The sequence below is a fragment of the Adelges cooleyi genome, unplaced genomic scaffold (genome assembly GCF_023614345.1).
Source record: "Adelges cooleyi isolate 19-005CV unplaced genomic scaffold, UGA_ACOO_1.1 ACOO_flye_CR_arks_rails_tigmint_CR_PRNA_7, whole genome shotgun sequence".
NCBI classification, from domain to species: Eukaryota; Metazoa; Arthropoda; class Insecta; order Hemiptera; family Adelgidae; genus Adelges; species Adelges cooleyi.
Genome location: NW_026096404.1, coordinates 276,539 through 296,977, shown reverse-complemented (window position 1 = coordinate 296,977; position 20,439 = coordinate 276,539). Strand labels below are relative to the sequence as shown.

The 20,439-nt window shown below is 28.4% G+C and overlaps 3 protein-coding genes across 4 annotated transcripts; 2 read left to right on the top strand and 1 right to left on the bottom strand.

The window, feature by feature from the left end:
- The first annotated feature begins 405 nt into the window (after positions 1-405).
- On the top strand, positions 406-7,677 carry LOC126845169 (uncharacterized). The gene is made up of 6 exons (XM_050583758.1): positions 406-979; positions 4,197-4,353; positions 5,936-6,191; positions 6,357-6,467; positions 7,185-7,290; positions 7,376-7,677. Exons 1-6 carry the CDS (start codon positions 826-828, stop codon positions 7,471-7,473), a joined length of 882 nt encoding a protein of 293 aa, XP_050439715.1. The 5' UTR covers positions 406-825; the 3' UTR covers positions 7,474-7,677.
- A 1,684-nt stretch (positions 7,678-9,361) lies between these two features.
- LOC126845170 (alpha-tocopherol transfer protein-like) lies at positions 9,362-13,212 on the top strand. The gene is made up of 6 exons (XM_050583759.1): positions 9,362-9,602; positions 10,755-10,911; positions 11,281-11,536; positions 12,176-12,286; positions 12,771-12,876; positions 12,955-13,212. Exons 1-6 carry the CDS (start codon positions 9,470-9,472, stop codon positions 13,056-13,058), a joined length of 867 nt encoding a protein of 288 aa, XP_050439716.1. The 5' UTR covers positions 9,362-9,469; the 3' UTR covers positions 13,059-13,212.
- A 768-nt stretch (positions 13,213-13,980) lies between these two features.
- On the bottom strand, positions 13,981-18,780 carry LOC126845174 (uncharacterized). 2 transcript variants are annotated; one of them, XM_050583769.1, is made up of 5 exons: positions 18,586-18,780; positions 18,305-18,348; positions 16,406-16,550; positions 15,548-15,792; positions 13,981-14,245 (listed from the first exon to the last, which is right to left on the bottom strand). In XM_050583769.1, exons 2-5 carry the CDS (start codon positions 18,335-18,337, stop codon positions 14,063-14,065), a joined length of 606 nt encoding a protein of 201 aa, XP_050439726.1. In that variant the 5' UTR covers positions 18,338-18,348; positions 18,586-18,780; the 3' UTR covers positions 13,981-14,062. The 2 variants fall into 2 exon arrangements, with proteins under 2 accessions (XP_050439726.1, XP_050439727.1); XM_050583770.1 differs by lacking the exon at positions 18,305-18,348.
- Between the last annotated feature and the right edge of the window lie 1,659 nt (positions 18,781-20,439).

Below are 20,439 nucleotides of genomic sequence, written 5' to 3'. Positions count from 1 at the left end.
AAGCCAAATAATTCTAATCTAAATTGGGCCGTCTTAAGTAGTAGACATTTCGGCTGGCTTTTTGGTCTAAAATAAACCAAAATGTTTGTTGCTTATGAAAAAAATCATTAAAATTAAAAATAACACCTTGAAGCATATACAAGTTGACCGGTAAATTTAATTGACACGGTCGAAATTTGTTAAAACTTTTTTTTTCTTGAATATTGCCTATACAAAACTCCTTAAAAGCAGACTGCACGCAATTGCCTTAACGGGAAATGTCCAATACACCATAACTGCCGATAACGGTCACGATAATAACTTTTTATTGTTAATAAAATATGTAAAACTATTTACTTGCAATATCCGAACCGGCCGGTAACGCAATAATATAGTGAAATTTATCGAGCGCAACGGTTAATTGTAGTTTTATTGAACATTTTAGCCGGCAACTCGTCGGAAACCGTTTCTTATTGTCGGCAATACAATTACCGGTTGTTATCGTGGTAATCTGTAGATGTTACTCGTATGGATTAAAACATTGGTGTTTTATGTGAACGCGTTGCACATGATTTTGGACTGAGGTACGACCTTGCCCTTCCCCACAGTCCATCGTCGTGACGTACACGTTTAGGTAGCCGGTGAAGAAAATGCTTAATAAACGTTTATGGGTGGTGTATGTGCTGTGTCAATTTACTTTTGGTGTTATCACGTGCAGGTCTGTTATATTTTAGCCGTCCGCTATTGTTGATGTGGTCGCCACTAGTCGCTGAAAACGAAATCGACCACTAACCATAGAAATAGTGTGTATTGCTCGGATTTTGTTATTTTAGTTCTCCTCGTTTTATGAAAAATAATAATAATATTATGTACACTCCTTCGGTTACGTTTGACGACTACTTTCGAGGGGAACAGAGTAAATATCCACAATTGAAACGACAAGATGTACAGAAGTTAAGAGACGCCTTGGACAAGGAAAAACAACTACCGGCCATTTCAGGTATTCATTAATTATATTGTGTTTTTTTTACTTAGACCAACAATTAGAAATGATAGTTTATTGAAGCAAAAAAAAAAAAAAATAGGATTCGACAAATTTTTAAACAAAATAACATATTATTTAAATATACATAAATTTGGATAAATTAATCATTTACATCTACTCAAAGTTGTAGTATAATATTGTCAATTATATAAGTTAACTATGATGTCATTACTAATAAAATGTTTTAAAAAATTAGTATGTATATAAATACCAGTTCTTATTAATTTGAAAAACAAATTTTGTTCTATCCCATCTCAATTTTATTCCCACCGCTTGAAAAGTGATTACAATATTTTATTTTTTGTTTTAATAAAAGTAGGTAAATTGCTTTTAAATATTTATTGAATTTAAGATCAAACCATTTCCGAACGAATAATCTAAAAATTAAATTACTATTTAAAAAAAATAGCTACAATGTGGTTAGTAGAAAATTGAAATCTTTGTGTTAATATTTATGAGAACAAGATTCTACATTTTACAGTATAATTCTTAAGTTTTTTATTTTAGAAAATCTATTTGTAAAAATTTGCAGAATATTTATCTTGTGCCTAATTACTATAATTCCATGCTTTTATACTTAAAAACAAGTATTTATTTACATTATATCTTTATCGTTGAAAAATATAGTCTTGAATGGTTATTTTCATGCTTTTTTTATAATCTTGTATTTACCTAACAAGAGAAATCTATTTTTGGTTTATATCTTTTCTATTATTAACTGTATATGCTAGTTTGTAATTAAAAATGTAATAATATATTTCATAACTATTGTTTAACTCTCTGCCTTCACCACAAGCTCAGCTTATAAAAGGTAGTTAATATATGTAAAAATATTTTATGTTTCTGTAATAATATGTTATTTTAAAATAAATAATATTAAAAAAAGTCGACCAAGTTAGGTACCTAATTAAGTCAAATTACTAAAACAATGTTACTAATTAAAATAACAAATTATTAAATTACAAATAAATACAAAAGTAGCCAATATTGTCTTGTACTATTTATACAAGTATGCTTAACATTATTTATTTTTTTCAAATTGTAATATTTGATTGATTAATATTATATTATACGTGTGTGTGTGTGATATATTTTGAACGATATCCGTTTTGAGTTTTTTTCCTTACGTCGCAGTTCTTTTAACGCAGACAGAAATAAACAGACTTAGCATATTTCTAAAAATTCTATGTGTCGTTCCCTGCCAGAGCTAGTTAATAACATACTACTTACTTTTGAGTATATTATCGATTTCTGAAATCGTGAATTCTTTTATTAACAATAAAATATTCGTGTATTAACCGAAGTTATGTGTACAGCTTTTTTAACTAACAATAAGACTTTATGTCAAGGGGAATTTATTTTTTCATAATTGGGGATGCTGTTCTTTATTTGATAAGTGATAACAGTGATAATTAATTTTATATGCGATGTGCGTTTAAAAACTAAACAATTTCTTTTAATAGAATCTATATTATATTTATAATAGTATTTTTATATATTTATATACTATAACCTAAGAATATTACATATATAAGATTTGGAATAGAAAAGTCTATATGACTTTTTGCCCCTATGGTATGTTCTTATTTTTTTGTGTCGTTTATCATTACTTGCAAACTTAAACTAACTAATGTACAACACTAAAACCACTACAATAGGTTTTTACGGCACACGTAAGTGGTTTTTAAAAGTATATTACATTTAATAAATTATGAAATTTTTTACAACAACAGATTGCGCATTTTCTGTTCGCTGAAACGTAAAATCACGTCACTGGTCTATAAGATCATTAATAATCTTATTGTTGTAAAATTAAAATATAATATATTAACGTTGGTTTTAAAACCCATATCTTACATTTTTTTTTTCTGTATTATAATAATTAGTCAGTCATAAATTTATTGCAGTATATTATACCACAATTGCCTATAATAGTTTAATAGTGTGCGCGGTTATTGCACTTTTTATCGCTCTGTTAATAGGAATTAATAATCAAACAAAGATAATTGCTCGTTAGCTGTTACATTAATAGTATTACAACAACAATAAAAAGAAACAACGAATATGGTTTGCTCGTTAGCCAAAGGAAACATTTTTATTTTTCATGTCATCCTTGAAGTGATTATACTTATTATTGTATTTTTGCTAGTCACGGTTAAACGCAACTAATGAAGTTTATTTATAGACCACCGGATTAATTATAGAATAAAATATATTCAGCCGGTTTCACCAAAATTTGTTAAGAATTTGACTTGTTGTTAATTATATTTAACAACTAGTTAATGAAAATTGGGTTTCATCGAGATTTGTCAGCTTTAACACATTGTTGAAACGATTGTTAAACTAATCACTCGAAATCGGCTTGTTAAAAAGTTAATCGGCATGTTAAAATGTATTCTAGTAATTATGTATAATACTTATGTTATTATAGTTCAGAAATTGTTTTATAATTTGACTGAATATAATAGTAAGATATAACAATGAATTACACATGTAATATGGAACTTCTTTTTATTGAGTATTTAGAGAACAATAGAAAAGACAACTTCGATTATCTTTTATTAGGTAAGCAGAAGTTATTTTATGGAGATTAGATAAAAAGGAATGGCACAGACTTGTATTATAGGGTCAAACAACATAATTTAATGTATTTTGTAATTTAGATAATATTATTATGTTTGGCCTGTCCTGAGTATGACAATGGAAATAGTTCTTATCACTATCTACTTTTTTTAGGCTTTTAAAATAGAAAAAAATATTTTAATGACCTTGATGACATCCTATTATTAGAAAGTTATTGACTATTTAAACAATGTGTTTATATAAATAATTTATATAAACCAAAACGTTAAAAGAAAGTAAAAAGTTTAAATAAAATGTCAAAAAATAACAAACTGACAAACAAAATAACACAATCACTTATCAATTATCACATATCAATAACCAATGAGAACGTTGGAATCGAGGTAACCGCTTTGGTAAACCAACTAACGTTTTGTTAACTTAACAAATAGAATTTAACAATACGTATGGTATGGTGAAACTTATTTAATTAAACCAGATGTTAAATTTAAATGAATTGTTAACTAACATTGTGTTAAGAGTGTATTTAACAATAATTGGTAAAACCGGCTGATTATGTACTTTTATTAAGGGTAATTTTTTTTTCCAGATAAAAAACTTGTGGCATTCCTCCACAGCTGTTATTTTGACGTAGAATTGGCGAGGCTTACTGCAATACAATGTTATAAAAGCTACTTTGAAGTTTCCAAAGTATTCTGCGAACTAGATCCATCTGCAGAAGACATGTTAAAGAACTACGATTGCACGTGAGTAAGCTAATCGATACATTGATCCATCCGGCCTCACTGTGTTGGCTTTTTAATTTTAGTTCCTTGTAGTTAATAAAATAAAATGTACAACATTAAAAGCCAATTTTTATACACATTTAACAATAAAAAACAGCCTCTAACTTTTTGAAAAACTTAAACTGTGTTTTGTCGAAGAGATCTTGTTTTTGGCCATCTTCTATATATAGATTTGAACAATAAGAACAAAAAAATATGTGTTTAACGGGCCAACACCTTGCTGAGGATAACCTCTTATTGTGTGAAATTAGAGTTGAAATGAAAATAAGTTGATTGTAAAATATAAATATAAATAAATGAAATAATACATAATAATGAAAAATAGTATTCAGTAACTAATAGTATGTCTAAATTGGATAAATTAGATTCAAACCATAAAAACTATAAATTTGCATATGTTAAGATCAACCATATTTTAATATGTTATGTAGGAAACCGGTTTTTTGATATTTTGCTTTTTTTATGTAAAACAATTTGGTTTTAATATTGAAAAAATTGCAAAATTTAATTTATTTAATTACAAGAAACTGAACATTTTAAAAGAAAATTGGCTTCCTGCATAACATAGTAAAGTAGCCAAAGAACTCAAATCTCTTAACAAAATTGAAATTAAACTAACCTATGTAATCGACATTTTGTTAAAAAATTAACAAAAATGGCTGTTGCTCATAGAAAAAATTATGTAAATTAAAAATAATCCCTCGAAGCTTATACAAATTAACCGGTAAATTAATTGACATTGTCAAAATGTATTAAAACAATTTGTTGCTTTAATATTGCCTATACAAAGCTCCTTAAAAATAGACCGCCTCGTGCGATCGCCTTAACAGTAACCATTACAAAATAATAATTTATTTAGGAATTGCTACTGAAACATTTGTGTTAATTTGATTTTGGCTGGTATTTAAAATTACGATGACTTTAATATGGTATTTTTTATCAACAAGTATTATAACAGTAATTTTAAAAAGTAATACTTTAAAATATATTTTTGCTGTATTTCCAAACAGAAAACAGAGATGAAATGGAGATGACTAGTGTAGTCTGTATTGATATACTACATGGACTCATCTTCATTCGATTAATAATATTGCTTATTAACTTATAGCTATTCTAAACTTTTCTAGTTTCTTATTTCTCATGAAGTAACATTACTATTAAACACTCATTGTTACTAACACTATTGACTATTGTTACTTGTTGCACGACCTAATCGTTTGCATGTGATTGAAATATTGCTTAAACTTAACTTTTTAATAAAATCTATTCGTGTATTTTTTTTTAATTCAACGTTGCTCTTTAAAAGCTTTGGTTGAGGTATTTTTTTCACCATTTAAGATATCGTTCCTGGAAACCCATTACTAAATTTACATAGTTCATTTCTTTGTCTTGTCTCATCATTCTATTGTACGTACTGCATATGTACTGACATTTATTTCACCTAGCTATACTTTTCTCCAGCTATTTTGTATTTTTAGTAATTTTACGAACGATTTTTTTTTAGCAGTATTTCTATTTTTTAATTATTTATTTTTATAATTAGAAGTTTCGGTGAATTGACATACGACGTGTGCAGCAAAGACGACCGTTATGTGTACTGGCAGTTCAAAGACACTGATCCCGAAAAATTTAACTACATGGCTATTTTTAAGATAGTCATCTTTTGGATGGAGTATACACTGTTGACCAAAGGGACTTTCGACGGTCTAACCATAGTGATAAATACCAGCGGACTAAACTGGCGACACATCATTAAACTTCCTGTGGGCATAGCCAGTAAACTATTAACGTTTCTACAGGTGCGTTACGACGGTACAGTTTTTGTTTTGGATTTAATCTTTGGATAATTTAATTGTCCAGGTTGTATTATAACTAAAACATCTCGTCGAGGGACAGGAGCAAGGAAATAGCATTTTAATTTTAATTACATAACAATAGTAAAACTTTTAACTTTTACATTTTAGCAAGGTCTACCGATTCGACTGAAATCAGTGCAGGTTTTAAACGCAGGACATGCAGCAAGAATGCTGTTGAAGCTGGTCACGCCGTTCGTTGGAAAAGATTTAATGCAAAAAGTAAGTCGTTTAGGTACACTGTGACGACTGTAGTCGATTCTGACTATAGTAACTCAACTCTGATTCTAGAGTTGGGAATTTTTTTAATTAAAAAAAGGTTTGATAAAAAATAAGCTAAATAATACCAATCTCTGGTTTAATGTTTGTAGGTTAACACCGAAACTGTATTCGATATTTTAAGTATAGTTTCAATACTATATTATCGTCGCAAACTGGCAATACTACTGTACAGAGTATCCCCAATCGTTTAATATGCTCATTTCTATTTCACCTATGTAAATATAGATCTAAACAATTAAATGATTTTCAATTTAATATTGAAAAAAATATTTTTGACAGTAACATTTTTTTTTTCATACCTTCTGTATCAAAGTATAGTCAGCTGAAAATAATGTACCAACAGTAATAATTTTCTTTAACCGACTTGTGTATAATGTAAAGTTTTGACTTTATCTTGACGTTCTGAACTTAGGTAGGTTATATATTTATTACATATTGTTCAATTGCAAAGGTGGAATAACTGATAAAAAAGACACTTAAACGAATAATAGTGTATATAATATATATTTTTTAAATAACATTACTTCACTGGTAAAGGTAGATTTATTTTGAAAAATGCAACGTTTCATTTACCTTAATATATGTTTACTTTTGACTAACACACTCCGTTTTAAAAATGTCTTTAACTACTACTGAAGACTTTTGGTGTGCTTTTAGATAATATTCCACGCCCCCGGATCCGCTGAGGTCTACAATTATATACCTAAAGAAATACTACCTTCAGAGGAGGCAGGCTTAGGAAAATCACACAACTTCTACAACCGTATAGCATATATTATTATATTAATTATTGTCATTTAATTCATATCATTGATTTTAATCCAACAACAATGTGTTTTCATTTGTAGAAGAGTTGTACAAAAATATCACATCCTGCCGAGACTGGTTTCTGGAACAAAACCGTGATTTGAAAAAACAAATGATTATCAACGGTGAAAATGTTTAAGACATTGTCAGCTATATATTGTAATGATATTATAATCTTATTAATAAGATATTGGTCGGTCGCACAAATGATTGCACCATAAACTGTGATAGTTATTTAGTTTTTTTTACTTAACGTCTTATTGGTAAATGGAACGATTTCATTTTTGTTATGTAAGCGCAACACTACGATTTATTTAATACAATATTTTTTTTCAAAAGAAAATTTTTGATTCGTAATTTATTACAGCGTTTCGAGTGCAATTAATGACATTATAAATTGATATTTGAGGCGCTCAGATGCCAAACCGATTAAAACCAAAAAATGAAATTTTTCAGAACAGACAGTTAAAGTTATTTGAAACAATGTATTTAAGTACAATTGCCAGTTGTCTTACCGCACTCTAGTTGTGAAAACTTCAACTATGGAGTTATTTCTTTTGGCCACTGAAAATTATACACTTTTTCAATCCAATCACATGCTATTATTTGAAATTTAAAAAAAAAGAGGAGTTAATCTCCAGTTTGGCATCTGAGCGCCTCACTTGTTATGCTTACAAGTCTTGTAAATAAGTATTCACACTTACAGGCGAATAATTGTCTTGAAAGAGTACTTGAATTGTAAGAAAAAAACCGATTCCGGATTTTTGTGTTTCGAAAATAATTGTAGAAAATTTTAATTTTCTAAAAAAAATGATTTTTTCTTTATGCAAAACATAAACACCACTTAAATTAAATTTGGAAAGTGAGAAAAAAATTATACTCTTCTTTCAAACGAATAAAACAATAAGGTCATATTGTCACTGTGATAGTCACTTTTCTAATGACAGTTAAACTAATTTGATTCCATAATTGTGCATGATAATACATTGTCGTTTTTTAAAAACAGCAATTATAAAAATATAATATTATATTAGCAATAGATTGTTATTTTCAATGTATGACTAAAAAATAAATCAATTTTTATTTGTATCCGTCAATTAAATCTTATTTGGGTATTATATAAATTATATAATATGTATGTATAATGCAAAGTGTTGTAAAAATTGTATTGTATACTATTATTTGTATTCATCACTTTAAATGTGGCATGATTTGTGGTGAAAAGAACTCATGCCGTAAGTCATTTAAGAGCACCTTTTTTAAAAAAAAAAAAAAAAAATTATCAGTCCCATATTGTTTAATACCTAATAAATTGTAAACTGCGTGATGTGTGGGATTATATTGTTACTACACATATTATCTTAAGTTTGTAATCATTAAAAAAAAAACTTAGTTTAAAGCTAATTACTTAGGATAAAATAGTTCAACTTACTTATAATTTCACTAAATATCAGTTCTAGAATTTTGGAAGAGTTTAATGTTTAACGTTATATACACAATGACATAATATAATATTATTACCTATATTTATATCATATTTATCATATTAAACGTTTAAGTTTAAATTGTGTCTAAAGTTAATACATTTTTGAAAAGTTACCTAATTTTATTTTATTTTTTAAACGTTTTCACTCTAAACGATGGTCATTTTTTTATTACATATTGTTGACAAATATTTTTAGAGTGACAGATATTTTTGAAAACATTTGTTCAAATTAGTTGTGTTGCAAATAAAAAAAATAGACACTATCGTGATTCAACCTCAACGAAACGGTCTGAATAGAAATTAATAATATTAACAATAGAAAGTTCTGAAAAAGCCTTCTCACGAGAACTCGTACACTTTATTGGCAAAGTAGAATATAAATGTAAAATTAAAATGGACTGTCGCTGTGTGTGTAACTTACTGTGGGAAATAAAATATGTTAAAATGAAAAAAAAAAACTTCATTGTATACTTTGCTTATTCGTGAGAAAATTTACTTGATATGAAAATAAATGAAGGCTACCAACGTGGATAAACATATTAGTTTAATATTCACTTCTTAGCAAACCGCGACCTAAGACGCTCAGATCTTAACGTTAAAGATAGATGAAATTTAATTCTGGACAATACCCAATTAATTTGTATTCAATATGTACACCATTTCAACGTCGTTTAACGATTATTTTCAAGGCGAACAAAAAAAATATCCACAACTCAAGCTCAAAGATGTTATTAGGTTAAAAGTAAGCTTGACCGATGAAAAGGAATTGCCTCCCGTTTCAGGTATGCTCTCAAAGAATTTATTAATTAAGTAGAATTTTTATAATCAATGAAGATATAATAGAACAATAAATACCTAGATTGGAACATTTCATATTTCTTCACAATTTTAATTTACTATTTAGTTTATTTTTACGATTATCAATTATGTGATTTAATAAGAATTTTTTTTTTATTTACTTATTTTAAAAATAACTTCAAAATTGTTTACTGTTGAACAATTACGAAATATATTATTATATTTTTAATTATTACTAACTAACATATGCAGTTAAAATTAGAAAAGAGAAAAAAAAAATAAGATTTGTGTTGTTACGTACAAGGTTAAAAAATGGACAAAAAAAAAACATTCAAGAATATGTTAATTGTATTATGTAAATAAATATTTACTTTTTAAGTACAAGGTCATGGAATTATTGTAATTAGGTACATGATAAATAATTTTAGCGGTATACGCTAAATGCAGAATTTTGTTCTCATTAACGTTAACCCAAAGATTTAAATTTGCATTAACCACATTATAGCAATTTTTTTGGTCTTTGAATTATTATTTCAAGAGCATTCTAAATTGCTAAACTTAACCTTTACCTTCCTAGAATAATTTAGGTATTCAATAACCACGTATGTACCAATAGTTGCTTTATCACATAGGAATTATGTGAGAAGATTAAACAGGACACTTATCCGCATAAGTTATTAATTGCCCATCAATTTTTAAGGTTACATATACTTTATTATACAATTTTTAGAATAAATAATAGTGGACCTTCTGGTACACCGCAGTTTAATGCCAATGCATTACTAACGATACCATTGATTTTGACTATTTGCCTTCGGTTAGTCAGATAACTATTAAACCACTTTACCATAAGTCTTAGCTACATCCAAAAAAAAAAAATCGCTTGGTATAGGAATTTTATTTATTTCCAAGTAAGTAGTTATAACCTAGTTCTAGCAATTTTGTCTAGTACCTGGGAAAAGTCGCTTAGCATAGAGATAGGTGTTAAGTAATTTACATATTATAATTTATGTCCCATCTTAAAAAGTAGTTTAATAACTGCTAGTTTCAAGCTTTCGGGGAAAATGCCATTCGCTATGCAATACTATCAAGACGTTGTTATACAAGTGTATACAATTATGATTTATTTTGTTTAGATAAATATCTCATTGCGTTTCTTCATAGCTGTTATTATGATGTGGAAGCAGCTAAATCCACAATCAAAAGGTATTATAAAACTTGCTTCACACTACCTGAAATATTTTGTGATATCGATCCTACATCCGAACCCATAAGAGGAGCTTATGAGTGCACGTGAGTTTGAATTTGTTATTTAAGACAACCCACTTATAATTTTAGACCAAAATGCCTGACATAATTTCGCTTACTTGGATTTCAATTTTGTACACTGTGATATGAGCTCTTTGACTACTTGACTAAGTTATTTCGGAGCACCATCTCCCCACAGAATAATTATCCAATTTAACTTCCTATCCTCTATGGACATGAATAACCCTACAATATTCTCAACTCCCATTCCGTTTCTATCATTCAATCAATCCTCGAATTTACCTTTGATGCTGTATCTAAATAAGAACTACCATCAACAATGTACATGTAATGTATTTTTCCGTACTTGTTATCGTTTTATATTTGGTCTGAACTGAAATGTTTTACTTTTAGAAGCTTGTGTGATTTAACTTTCGAACAAACAGACAATAAAGAATGTTTTCTTTATTGGCAGTTTAAAAACACCGATCCTCAGGCATATAACTGCGAAGCAGTGTTAAAGTACTTTTTAATGTTCATGGATTATAAAATACTTCATTATGGATTATTTGATGGTATGAATGTGATCATCAACTGTCAGGGTTCAAAATGGCGGCACGTTCTCAATACTCCTATGAACATAATGGCCGAACTTTTCAAATACATGCAGGTAGGCAGAAAACACCAGACTTGGTAATACAGTCTATTTTTTTATAATTAAGTTTTCTTTCAGCCGATTTCACAAACATTTGTTAAGGATTTAACTTATTGTATATTTAACAACTAGTTAGTGAAAATTAGCCTTAACACATTGTTAAAATTATTGTTTAAATTCATTTAATTTTTTTAGACCTCCAAAATAGAAAAAAATCTTTTAATGACCTTAATGACAAACTATTTTTAGAAAGTTATAGACTACCTAAACAAGGTGTTAAAAATGACATGTAAATCATTTTTATAAACCGAATCGTTAAAAAAAAGTAAAATAAAATGTCAAATAATGATAAACTGACAAATAAAATAACACAATCACTTATCAGTTATCACATAACTAGATAACCAACGAGAACGTTGGAATCGAGGTAACCGCTTTGGTAACCAAACTAAAGTTTTGTTAACTTAACAAACAGAATTTAACAATAATAATGACATGGTGAAACTTAGTTAATTAAACCAAATGTTAATTTTAAATGAATTGTTAACTAACATTGTGTTAAGAGTGTATTTAACAATAGTTGGTGAAACCGGCTGATAATAATTTAAAATTGCGAATAAAAGACATTATGAATTTTTTTAAATTATTATTTAGAAAGGAATACCGGTGAGAATTAAAACAATTCATTTCATTAATTCAGGAAGTATTGTCGATAGGTTTTTTGGAATGCTCACGCCGTTCATTGATAAGGAAATATTTAATAAGGTAAAAAACCAAATAGCTTATGTACTTAAGTGATATCGTTTATATGTTTTGCTCTAAACTTAAAGGTGTTACGCTAAGCTGAAAATAATGACAGTATTTAATAAAAAAAACTATAATTTAGTTTATACATATAATGTTTTTTGCAAAAAATAAGTGTTAAAATATGTTAACATTATTGTAAACACTCAATAATTGCCCAAACGTTTCTAGGTAATGTAAAATATACATTAATAGTTTCAAAGTTTTAGTTTGGAAAACTTGTACCTCTTCTCTGATTTTATTAGCTGTCATGAACACTTATATACCAAGAATAAAATATTATTAACCGTATTGTAAACTAACCTGTTTCAACTTTACAATTCTTTATTATTTCGGTATTCTCATCAACCGCTGACCCACTTAGCTGCTATACATAATTACTAAAAAGTCATTGTTATAAGCAATTTTCTTTCATAAAATAACTATTATACATTTTGTGTACTAGATCAAGTTCTATCCAACCGTTACGGATGATTTTTTCAATGTTGTACCGATAAACCTTTTTCCCGTGGAAGCTGGTGGATTAGGATTGTCTCACAATTTCTTAAATGGTAATTAACACTATTTTTCACCGTTTTCGTTCCTATAATTTCGAATTAAAAGTAAAACGTTGAATATTTTTATTTCAGACAAGATGTTTGAAAACGTTAAGTCATGTCGTGAATGGTACAAGGAAAGAAACCAACAACTCCAGAAGCAATTATTTATCAACAAAGAAAAATACATGGACTAAATGTTAAATTTTTCGTAGGTATTGTTTGCATGGAAATATTGTATTAAAATATATTCTTTATAAATAATTGATGTGTATTAAAGTAATATAAATGTGCAGGGACGCTTGTTGGTTTGACATTAATTTTAATATTATACTGTAAATAATTGCTGTTACTATTCATTTCTTATTGTTAACCTACTAACCTGTAATATAATAATTAGTGTCTGGTTGAACATTGTTACAGACTTAAATAACCGGTTTCGGTTCCGAGGCCATTATAGGTTTGATTAAGAAATCGAGTGTAGTTTGTATAGCGTATGTTGCTTAAAATACACTAAATAAAATTGATATAAAAAAAACTAAATAGAAAAGGTAAGAAAAATAAAAATTTGTGAAAAATTGAGATCACATTGTATAAGAAAACTAGGAAAAAAATAATTGTTAATTACCTACTAGATAAACACTATGAAATATTGATTAAGAAACTTTAAAAAATCACCCTCTATGTATATATACTTATTTATAACTTACTCAACTGTAACTCTAAACTGATATTTTTTTCAATATTTTTTCCTTAATGTGTCTGTTGTAATTGCAGTTAATAATTAGAAATTCGAAGTTAATGCTCTCAGAATCGTCTACAATCTCGACATTAAAGAATGCAAAATGATTTGTTTATAGCTTGAACTTAATACTGTATACTTAATGTGAATAATTGCTCTCCTATTAAGTTTTTTTAATAGTGTTATTATTTCCATAATTTATTTTTTAGTCTTCGTGCATTTTGAATACACCCAGAGATTTCATAATAACATGAGACAATCTACAGAAAATTTTCTTTCAATTAAAATTAAAAAAAAACATAAAAATAAACGAAAGCAACCGAATTATAACTATTTTTTAAAAAGTTAAAAATACAAAATGTATTTTAATGGTAAGATATTTTAATGACTAATGATAAAAGAACAGTTTTTTTTTAAACATGTATTTGAAAATAAATATTTAAATAGAAATAAAATGGTTCAATCTTCTTCAATTTCTCCTGCAGAACATTCAGCTGCAGGTTCTTCAGCTTTAGGTACTACAACTGCAGGTTCTTCAGCTTTAGGTACTACAGCTGCAGGTTCTACAACTACATTTTCTACCACAGATTTATCCGATTTCAGCTTTAGCTTTTTATTTTTCTTAGTTACAGTATTATAAAACTGAAATATGAATATGAATATTATGTACTGTAGATTAAACATTTATTCGGGTATCTACCCAATACAGCTTTTACTAGATTTTAAGTAGCCAAACAAAAGTATTTTATAACACAACTTATTTGTGTTCATTGTTAAATGTATTTTAGGTTCGATACATCCATTCCATCTTCTAATTTTATTGCAATTTTATCCACTACAAATACAAGGTGGCCCAACAAAATTCTCTATTATTACATTCTCTTTTCGTCACCAAGTACCTTAATTCATACTTCCTTTCCAAAATTCCACATCCTCATTGCTATATTTAAATTTAATAATAGTAACTCAACGTTAAACACTTCTTCCTCTAATAGTCTTCTTCTTCTTTATCTTCGCCTTACACTCACTTGATCTTCTATCTTGAAATTCTACATCCCGTTCAATTACCCCAGCTATCCACATATCACTCTCTATTCCATCTATCCATCTTTTCTTCGGTCTTCTCTTCCTCTTTTCCCTTCTACATTCATCTTCATAACACCTCTCACTGCCTCTGCCTTATCTCTTCTCTTAACGTGATCGAACCATCTCAACCTATTCTCTCTCATCCATACGTAACTCCTAGACTTCCCCTTATGTATTCATTTCTTATTACATCCTTTCTAGTCACTCCACTCATCCATCTTAGCATTACCATCTCTGCTACACTCATTCTCTGTTCAGTTTTCTTTGCTTCTGCCTAATATTCTGACCCATATAACATTGGTGGCGTCACTAACGTCCTATAGAATTTACCTTTCAATTGTATATGCATCCCTACTGTCACACAAACCACCTGACGTTCCCCTCCACTTTATCCGTCCACAATTTGTTTGTACTACCGAACCTAAGTACATAAACCTATCAACCTCTCACCTTTCATCATTCCATATCTGCATTACCTTACTAGCCCTGTAACTTTCTCCAAAATCAAACAGGATTATCTCCGTTTTACTCCTACTAATCCTCAGTCCTTTGCCTTCAAGCGCTTCTCTCCACTCTTCAAGTCTCTCGCCAAATTCTTCATGACTTTCCCCCACTAACACTACGTCATCCGCAAACATCGTACACCATGGCACCTCCCTCTGTATATCTTCTTTACATGCCAAGTTATCTCTCCCTGTATTTCCATTCTTATTCCATGTTTTAGCAATTGACATGGTCTCCAGGAGTGAATAATTATTTTAATCACTGGCGTCCCATATTAATAACTGTATAATATTTTTAAAAATAACATACACCCCGTGCACTGGGCACTATGTTATGGAAATAATAGTTGATTACTTTTACAAGGTGTTGATAAGCCGTATTAGGCGCTGTAACTTTTCGTTCTCTGACCAGATGCTTCCGAAATTGTGTAAAACACAATTGTAGCGTCTCTAAACATCTGTCTTTCCAACGTCCATATTTTTCACAGATTGGGACTATTATATCGTTATCTAATTCTTCCGGAGTTTTCTCTTTTTTATTAAGGTCACCAATGTAGTTAATCAATCTATCACGAAATGACTTTGAAAATGACCTAAATCCTAAAATTTTGATAACCACAATTTTAAGTATATGATTCAATTTAAAACGTTATTATTTAATTTTAATTTTTTCATTTATATTCCACCATTTAGAAAGGCAGCATATAGTCGGGGGGGGGGGAGCATATTTGAGCTAAGACGTAGGTCAAAAATCTTCAGGAATTATTGTAATTAAGATTTCTGGGCAAATTCTGAGCTTAGGAATCAATTCCACAATCATGTGCATGATCAAATGTGACCAATTGTCATGTATGTTTCTGAGACATGAATGAGGTACTGAGACATTTGTTTCAGAGGAAGACTCTCAGAAAAATAGATGGTCTATGTGGTGATGCTTAATTGAAAAGAAGATTATATAGAGCTGCAAAGCCTATTTCATTGGTCTGATTAAGACAAATAGATAAGAACAAGAAGCTGGATATAAGTGAATCTGAAGAGGTACAATGTAAAAGTGATAAGATCACTTTAAGTTGGAATACATTTTCTAGAACTGTAACCTTACCGACCAAATATGGTCCATCTTCTTTCACCCTGACCCTGATCCCTGTGTTAAGACTATAGAAAATAATTATAATGTATTATATTTAATTGATACAATTTTAAATCACAATACCCAATTTGGCGTCAACTGGCTTTATCAAGCCAAAGTTGGATATACAACAATACAAATCAACTTTTCCCATGCCCTTAAAGTTCTTCATCATCAATGCTAACGTAGGATCTTCGTCATCGCCACATACTGATATTGTTTTTAAGACCTACATCAAAAGTGAAATATTATAAAAATAGATATTTTTCACAAAGAATATTTAATTACAGCGACTCTAATACTAATTATCTGTATACGTTCTTATCACTTAATTAATTGTTAGACTTTCATATGTTTTTTAAATAAAATACAATTGTAAAGTGCACAACAATATAAGTGTATCTATATTAATATAAATTATAATAAAAAAGTAACCTTAATCTAAAAGGGTCAATCGTTGTTCTATTAACTTGTAGCTAATAAACATAGATACATTTTTGATTATTATTATTTTTTTTTTTCGAAAAAAATGGTAAAATAATTTATGAATTAACAAATAATCTTGGTAATAATTGTATAACATAATTGAATAGCCGTTAAGTGTCAATTAAGTGTGAATTAGTGGTGAAGAAACTTGAATTACTAAAATAGTAGTGCAGCATACACTAATAATATTATTATTTATATTATTTAATTTTCAAAAATATTTACAAAACATATAAATTATTAATGAACTATTTTTAAATTAGGTGAATATGTACACTATACAGGGTGATTATTTTATCGTGAACCACTCAATATCTCATAATGTTTTTATACAATGTGATTTTCAGTTTTTCACAATTTGTTTTTGTTATACTTTACCTCCAAAACTAATTATTTTCTTATCAACCTTTGCCACTTAAATGGTAACGTACATATTTTATTAACTTTTTAAATTAGGCATATTTTGCTAAAAATGTTGACCGATTGATAACCAGTTTTGAACAATTATTTTTAATTTAGGAGTTATGACTCTTGCCATAAACTTGAAACTTGAATAACTTTAAAAATACATATCCAAAACTGGTTATCGACCAGTCAACATTTTGAATATATTATTTTCAACTAAAAACTTAATCAAATGTGTACGTTACCGTTTATGTATTAAAAGTTGATGTAAACTATTTTCTTATCTCTTACCACCCTTATCTTATCAGATTAATCAGCTGATTTTTTCGTTATGATAACCGGTGTCGATTGTAAATAGTGTCGATTTTTCCATGTATGTGCCAAAGCAAAGGCATAAAAACGTCAAAATTATTAGTTTGGGGGGGTAGTAGAAACATAAAAATTTGTGGAAAACAGATCACATTATATAAAAACACTAAGACAAAAAAAAAAAAAGAAAGATCAATCAATAATTAAATCCAATGAGATATTGAGTGGATCGCGAAAAAATGATCACTCAGTATTCTTATGATGTATACAGTGTATATTATATTGCAACTGGTAATAGGATTTTCTAAAATTATTAACCAAAACGAATTTGAATTAGTGGATGAGGACAGCTGTTGGGCAGTCCTTATAGAATATAATAAGGTATAGAGTTAAATGTTTTTTTAATGTTCTTGATAGCTATCAGTTATTATTATTAGCATAATTAGCAAACCGCTTTTATTTTCACAAATTTAGCAAGACCAAAAACCTCTTCATTTTACATCATAAGTCAGCAGGCTAATTTAATACTAATATTTTTAAATAATTGTTCTACAACAAACATTGAGCATGATTAACTTTTTTATTACATTTAATATGTTATACATCATACTCGTATATCATACTGAATATGAGATAAACTAAAATACTCAAACTGACTCAATTCGAATCTGTTTACTCCCCGATCTTTAATTTTCACTGTAAATTTATAATTATTATAAATATAATAAAGCAAACGAAAGCAAGCATTTCGGTTGAATAAACTTCAACAATAGTTTTACTTACGGAAATTAAACATAGGTATAAAACGAGCTTCATATTGATAAATCCTAAAATTAATTTAGAAATAAGATATTATTTTAATTATTATGAATTGTAAAATATGTAAATGCAAGTCATTAATTTTTTTTTAACACTGAAGTACTTTTAAACTTATTCACTAGGAGTACAACAGCTCTTGGCGAGACACACTGTATAATTGTCATTAAAGAAAATGAAACTTAAATTATGGGTTTACCGTATAAAATCTATATATTATCAGTATTAAATATACACTGTTTACTAACCTATGGCGTATGATAATAACTGTAGACTCTTGGAATATCTCTCTAGGTTAACACTGCGGCGGATACTAGACCAGTAGTTGCATGTGTTACAATGATGGAATAATAATATTAGTGAAAAATGTTCTAAACTATTGCAGTTGATACATTTGTCTTGTTTAAATGGTGTACCTATCTACCTATAGTGAAGACACTACCTGTTTGTTGTGAACAAATAAAAACACTAAAACGTGTGCATGTAAGCCGAATGACGTTGATGTCTATAACCGTATTGCGCCTTTGCGCAATAATGTTTACTATTTTCCACAAGACACAATATCTGTGCATTACATCTGTGCATCTTTTAAATTGAAATATTTAGATTCGACGGTAGGTAAGTCTGTAGTTTTTTTTTTTTGGCTAATAAAAACAACCACAATCTTTAAACATTGAAGAGATGTGCTGGACGGGTCTGTTTTACAATAATAAATAATAGGTAAAGTGTGCTAATAGATAATTTAAAACACAGTCTCAAACTTGTACTACTTTCACTTTTAACTTATATTATAAGAAAGTATTAACGGTAATATCCAGGAAGAGCAAAAATTACATAGTAAATAATGCGTTTCATTGTTTCTAAAACAGTCTGTTAAACTTCAAATAGTTCAACTCGGTTTACCTGCGTCATACTTGTTTTTCTTTTGGTCTTGTTGTAGACTTTTTCAATCGCTTGACAAAACCATCTGGTTGATTCATACATTGTAGCTCTTTTGCTAGAAATACAATTTAAAAAAAAAAAACTGTCGTTACACATATTTGAATGATATGTACATTTTTATAACTACAAACATATATGCTAACAATGTCTGGCCAATTAACTGGGTATATTAAAATATTGGTTTTAGGTTTTAAATGTATTGACACACTCATAGTCTGTTCTTTGAGTATAGTATTTAACCATAGTCCTCGCTTAGAACAATCGTTCTAATCTATCCAATAGTCTGGAGGAGACTGGAAGAAGGAGATTCTTCCTTATCTAAACCAAACATTATCCATTCAATTACAAATTTAACGTTACCTTAACTGATCTCTCACCAACTCTCTCTTATCTCAGGAACCATTATCAGCTGTCTCTTATCACTATTCTCCTATCATGACATGTTATCTGATGCCTATTTTCACTAATCATCCGTTTCTATTTTAGTCTATAATTAGGAGCTATTATCAGCTGTCTCGTATCAGCACATGTAATCAGGCATTTCTTATCTCTAGAGGAAAATGTCATAAAAAAAAACATATCCACAAATAACTTGTATACATATTTAATGTTTATTTGTTTTCTTTGTCCAGCTGGCTTCGCCGTGATGTACATTTTATAAATATGCTAATAAAATGTATCTTTGATACAAAAAGTAAAGTTTATAGCAGTACCAGACTGTTAAAACCGATAAAAAATGTTTAACATGATGTTAATTTAATTCATAGCCAAATTTTCATCTGCACGTGATGTTAAATAATTATTTAATATTGACAAACAAAAGGTATAATGATGGAATATCGAATTTAAGCTAAATTAATTGAACGTTTCAGAAGCTTGTAAACATATGATTTTAAGAAATTAAAACTATAGAGAGGTAGATTTTCTTTCCGCACCCCTTACTTGTTTAATTAAAATGTGAATAAGTCAAAAATTATTTATTATAAACTGATTATCGACCAGATGTTTTCCTCGTTATATTTGTATAGGTTAAATTAAACCTATTCATATATTAAGATTCCTATTCAACCTCTATGAAAAGCTATTTTTTAGACCTTTTTTTTTAATAGCTACAATATATATTGTTAATTAACTGAAAAACATAATTTATCATGTATTCA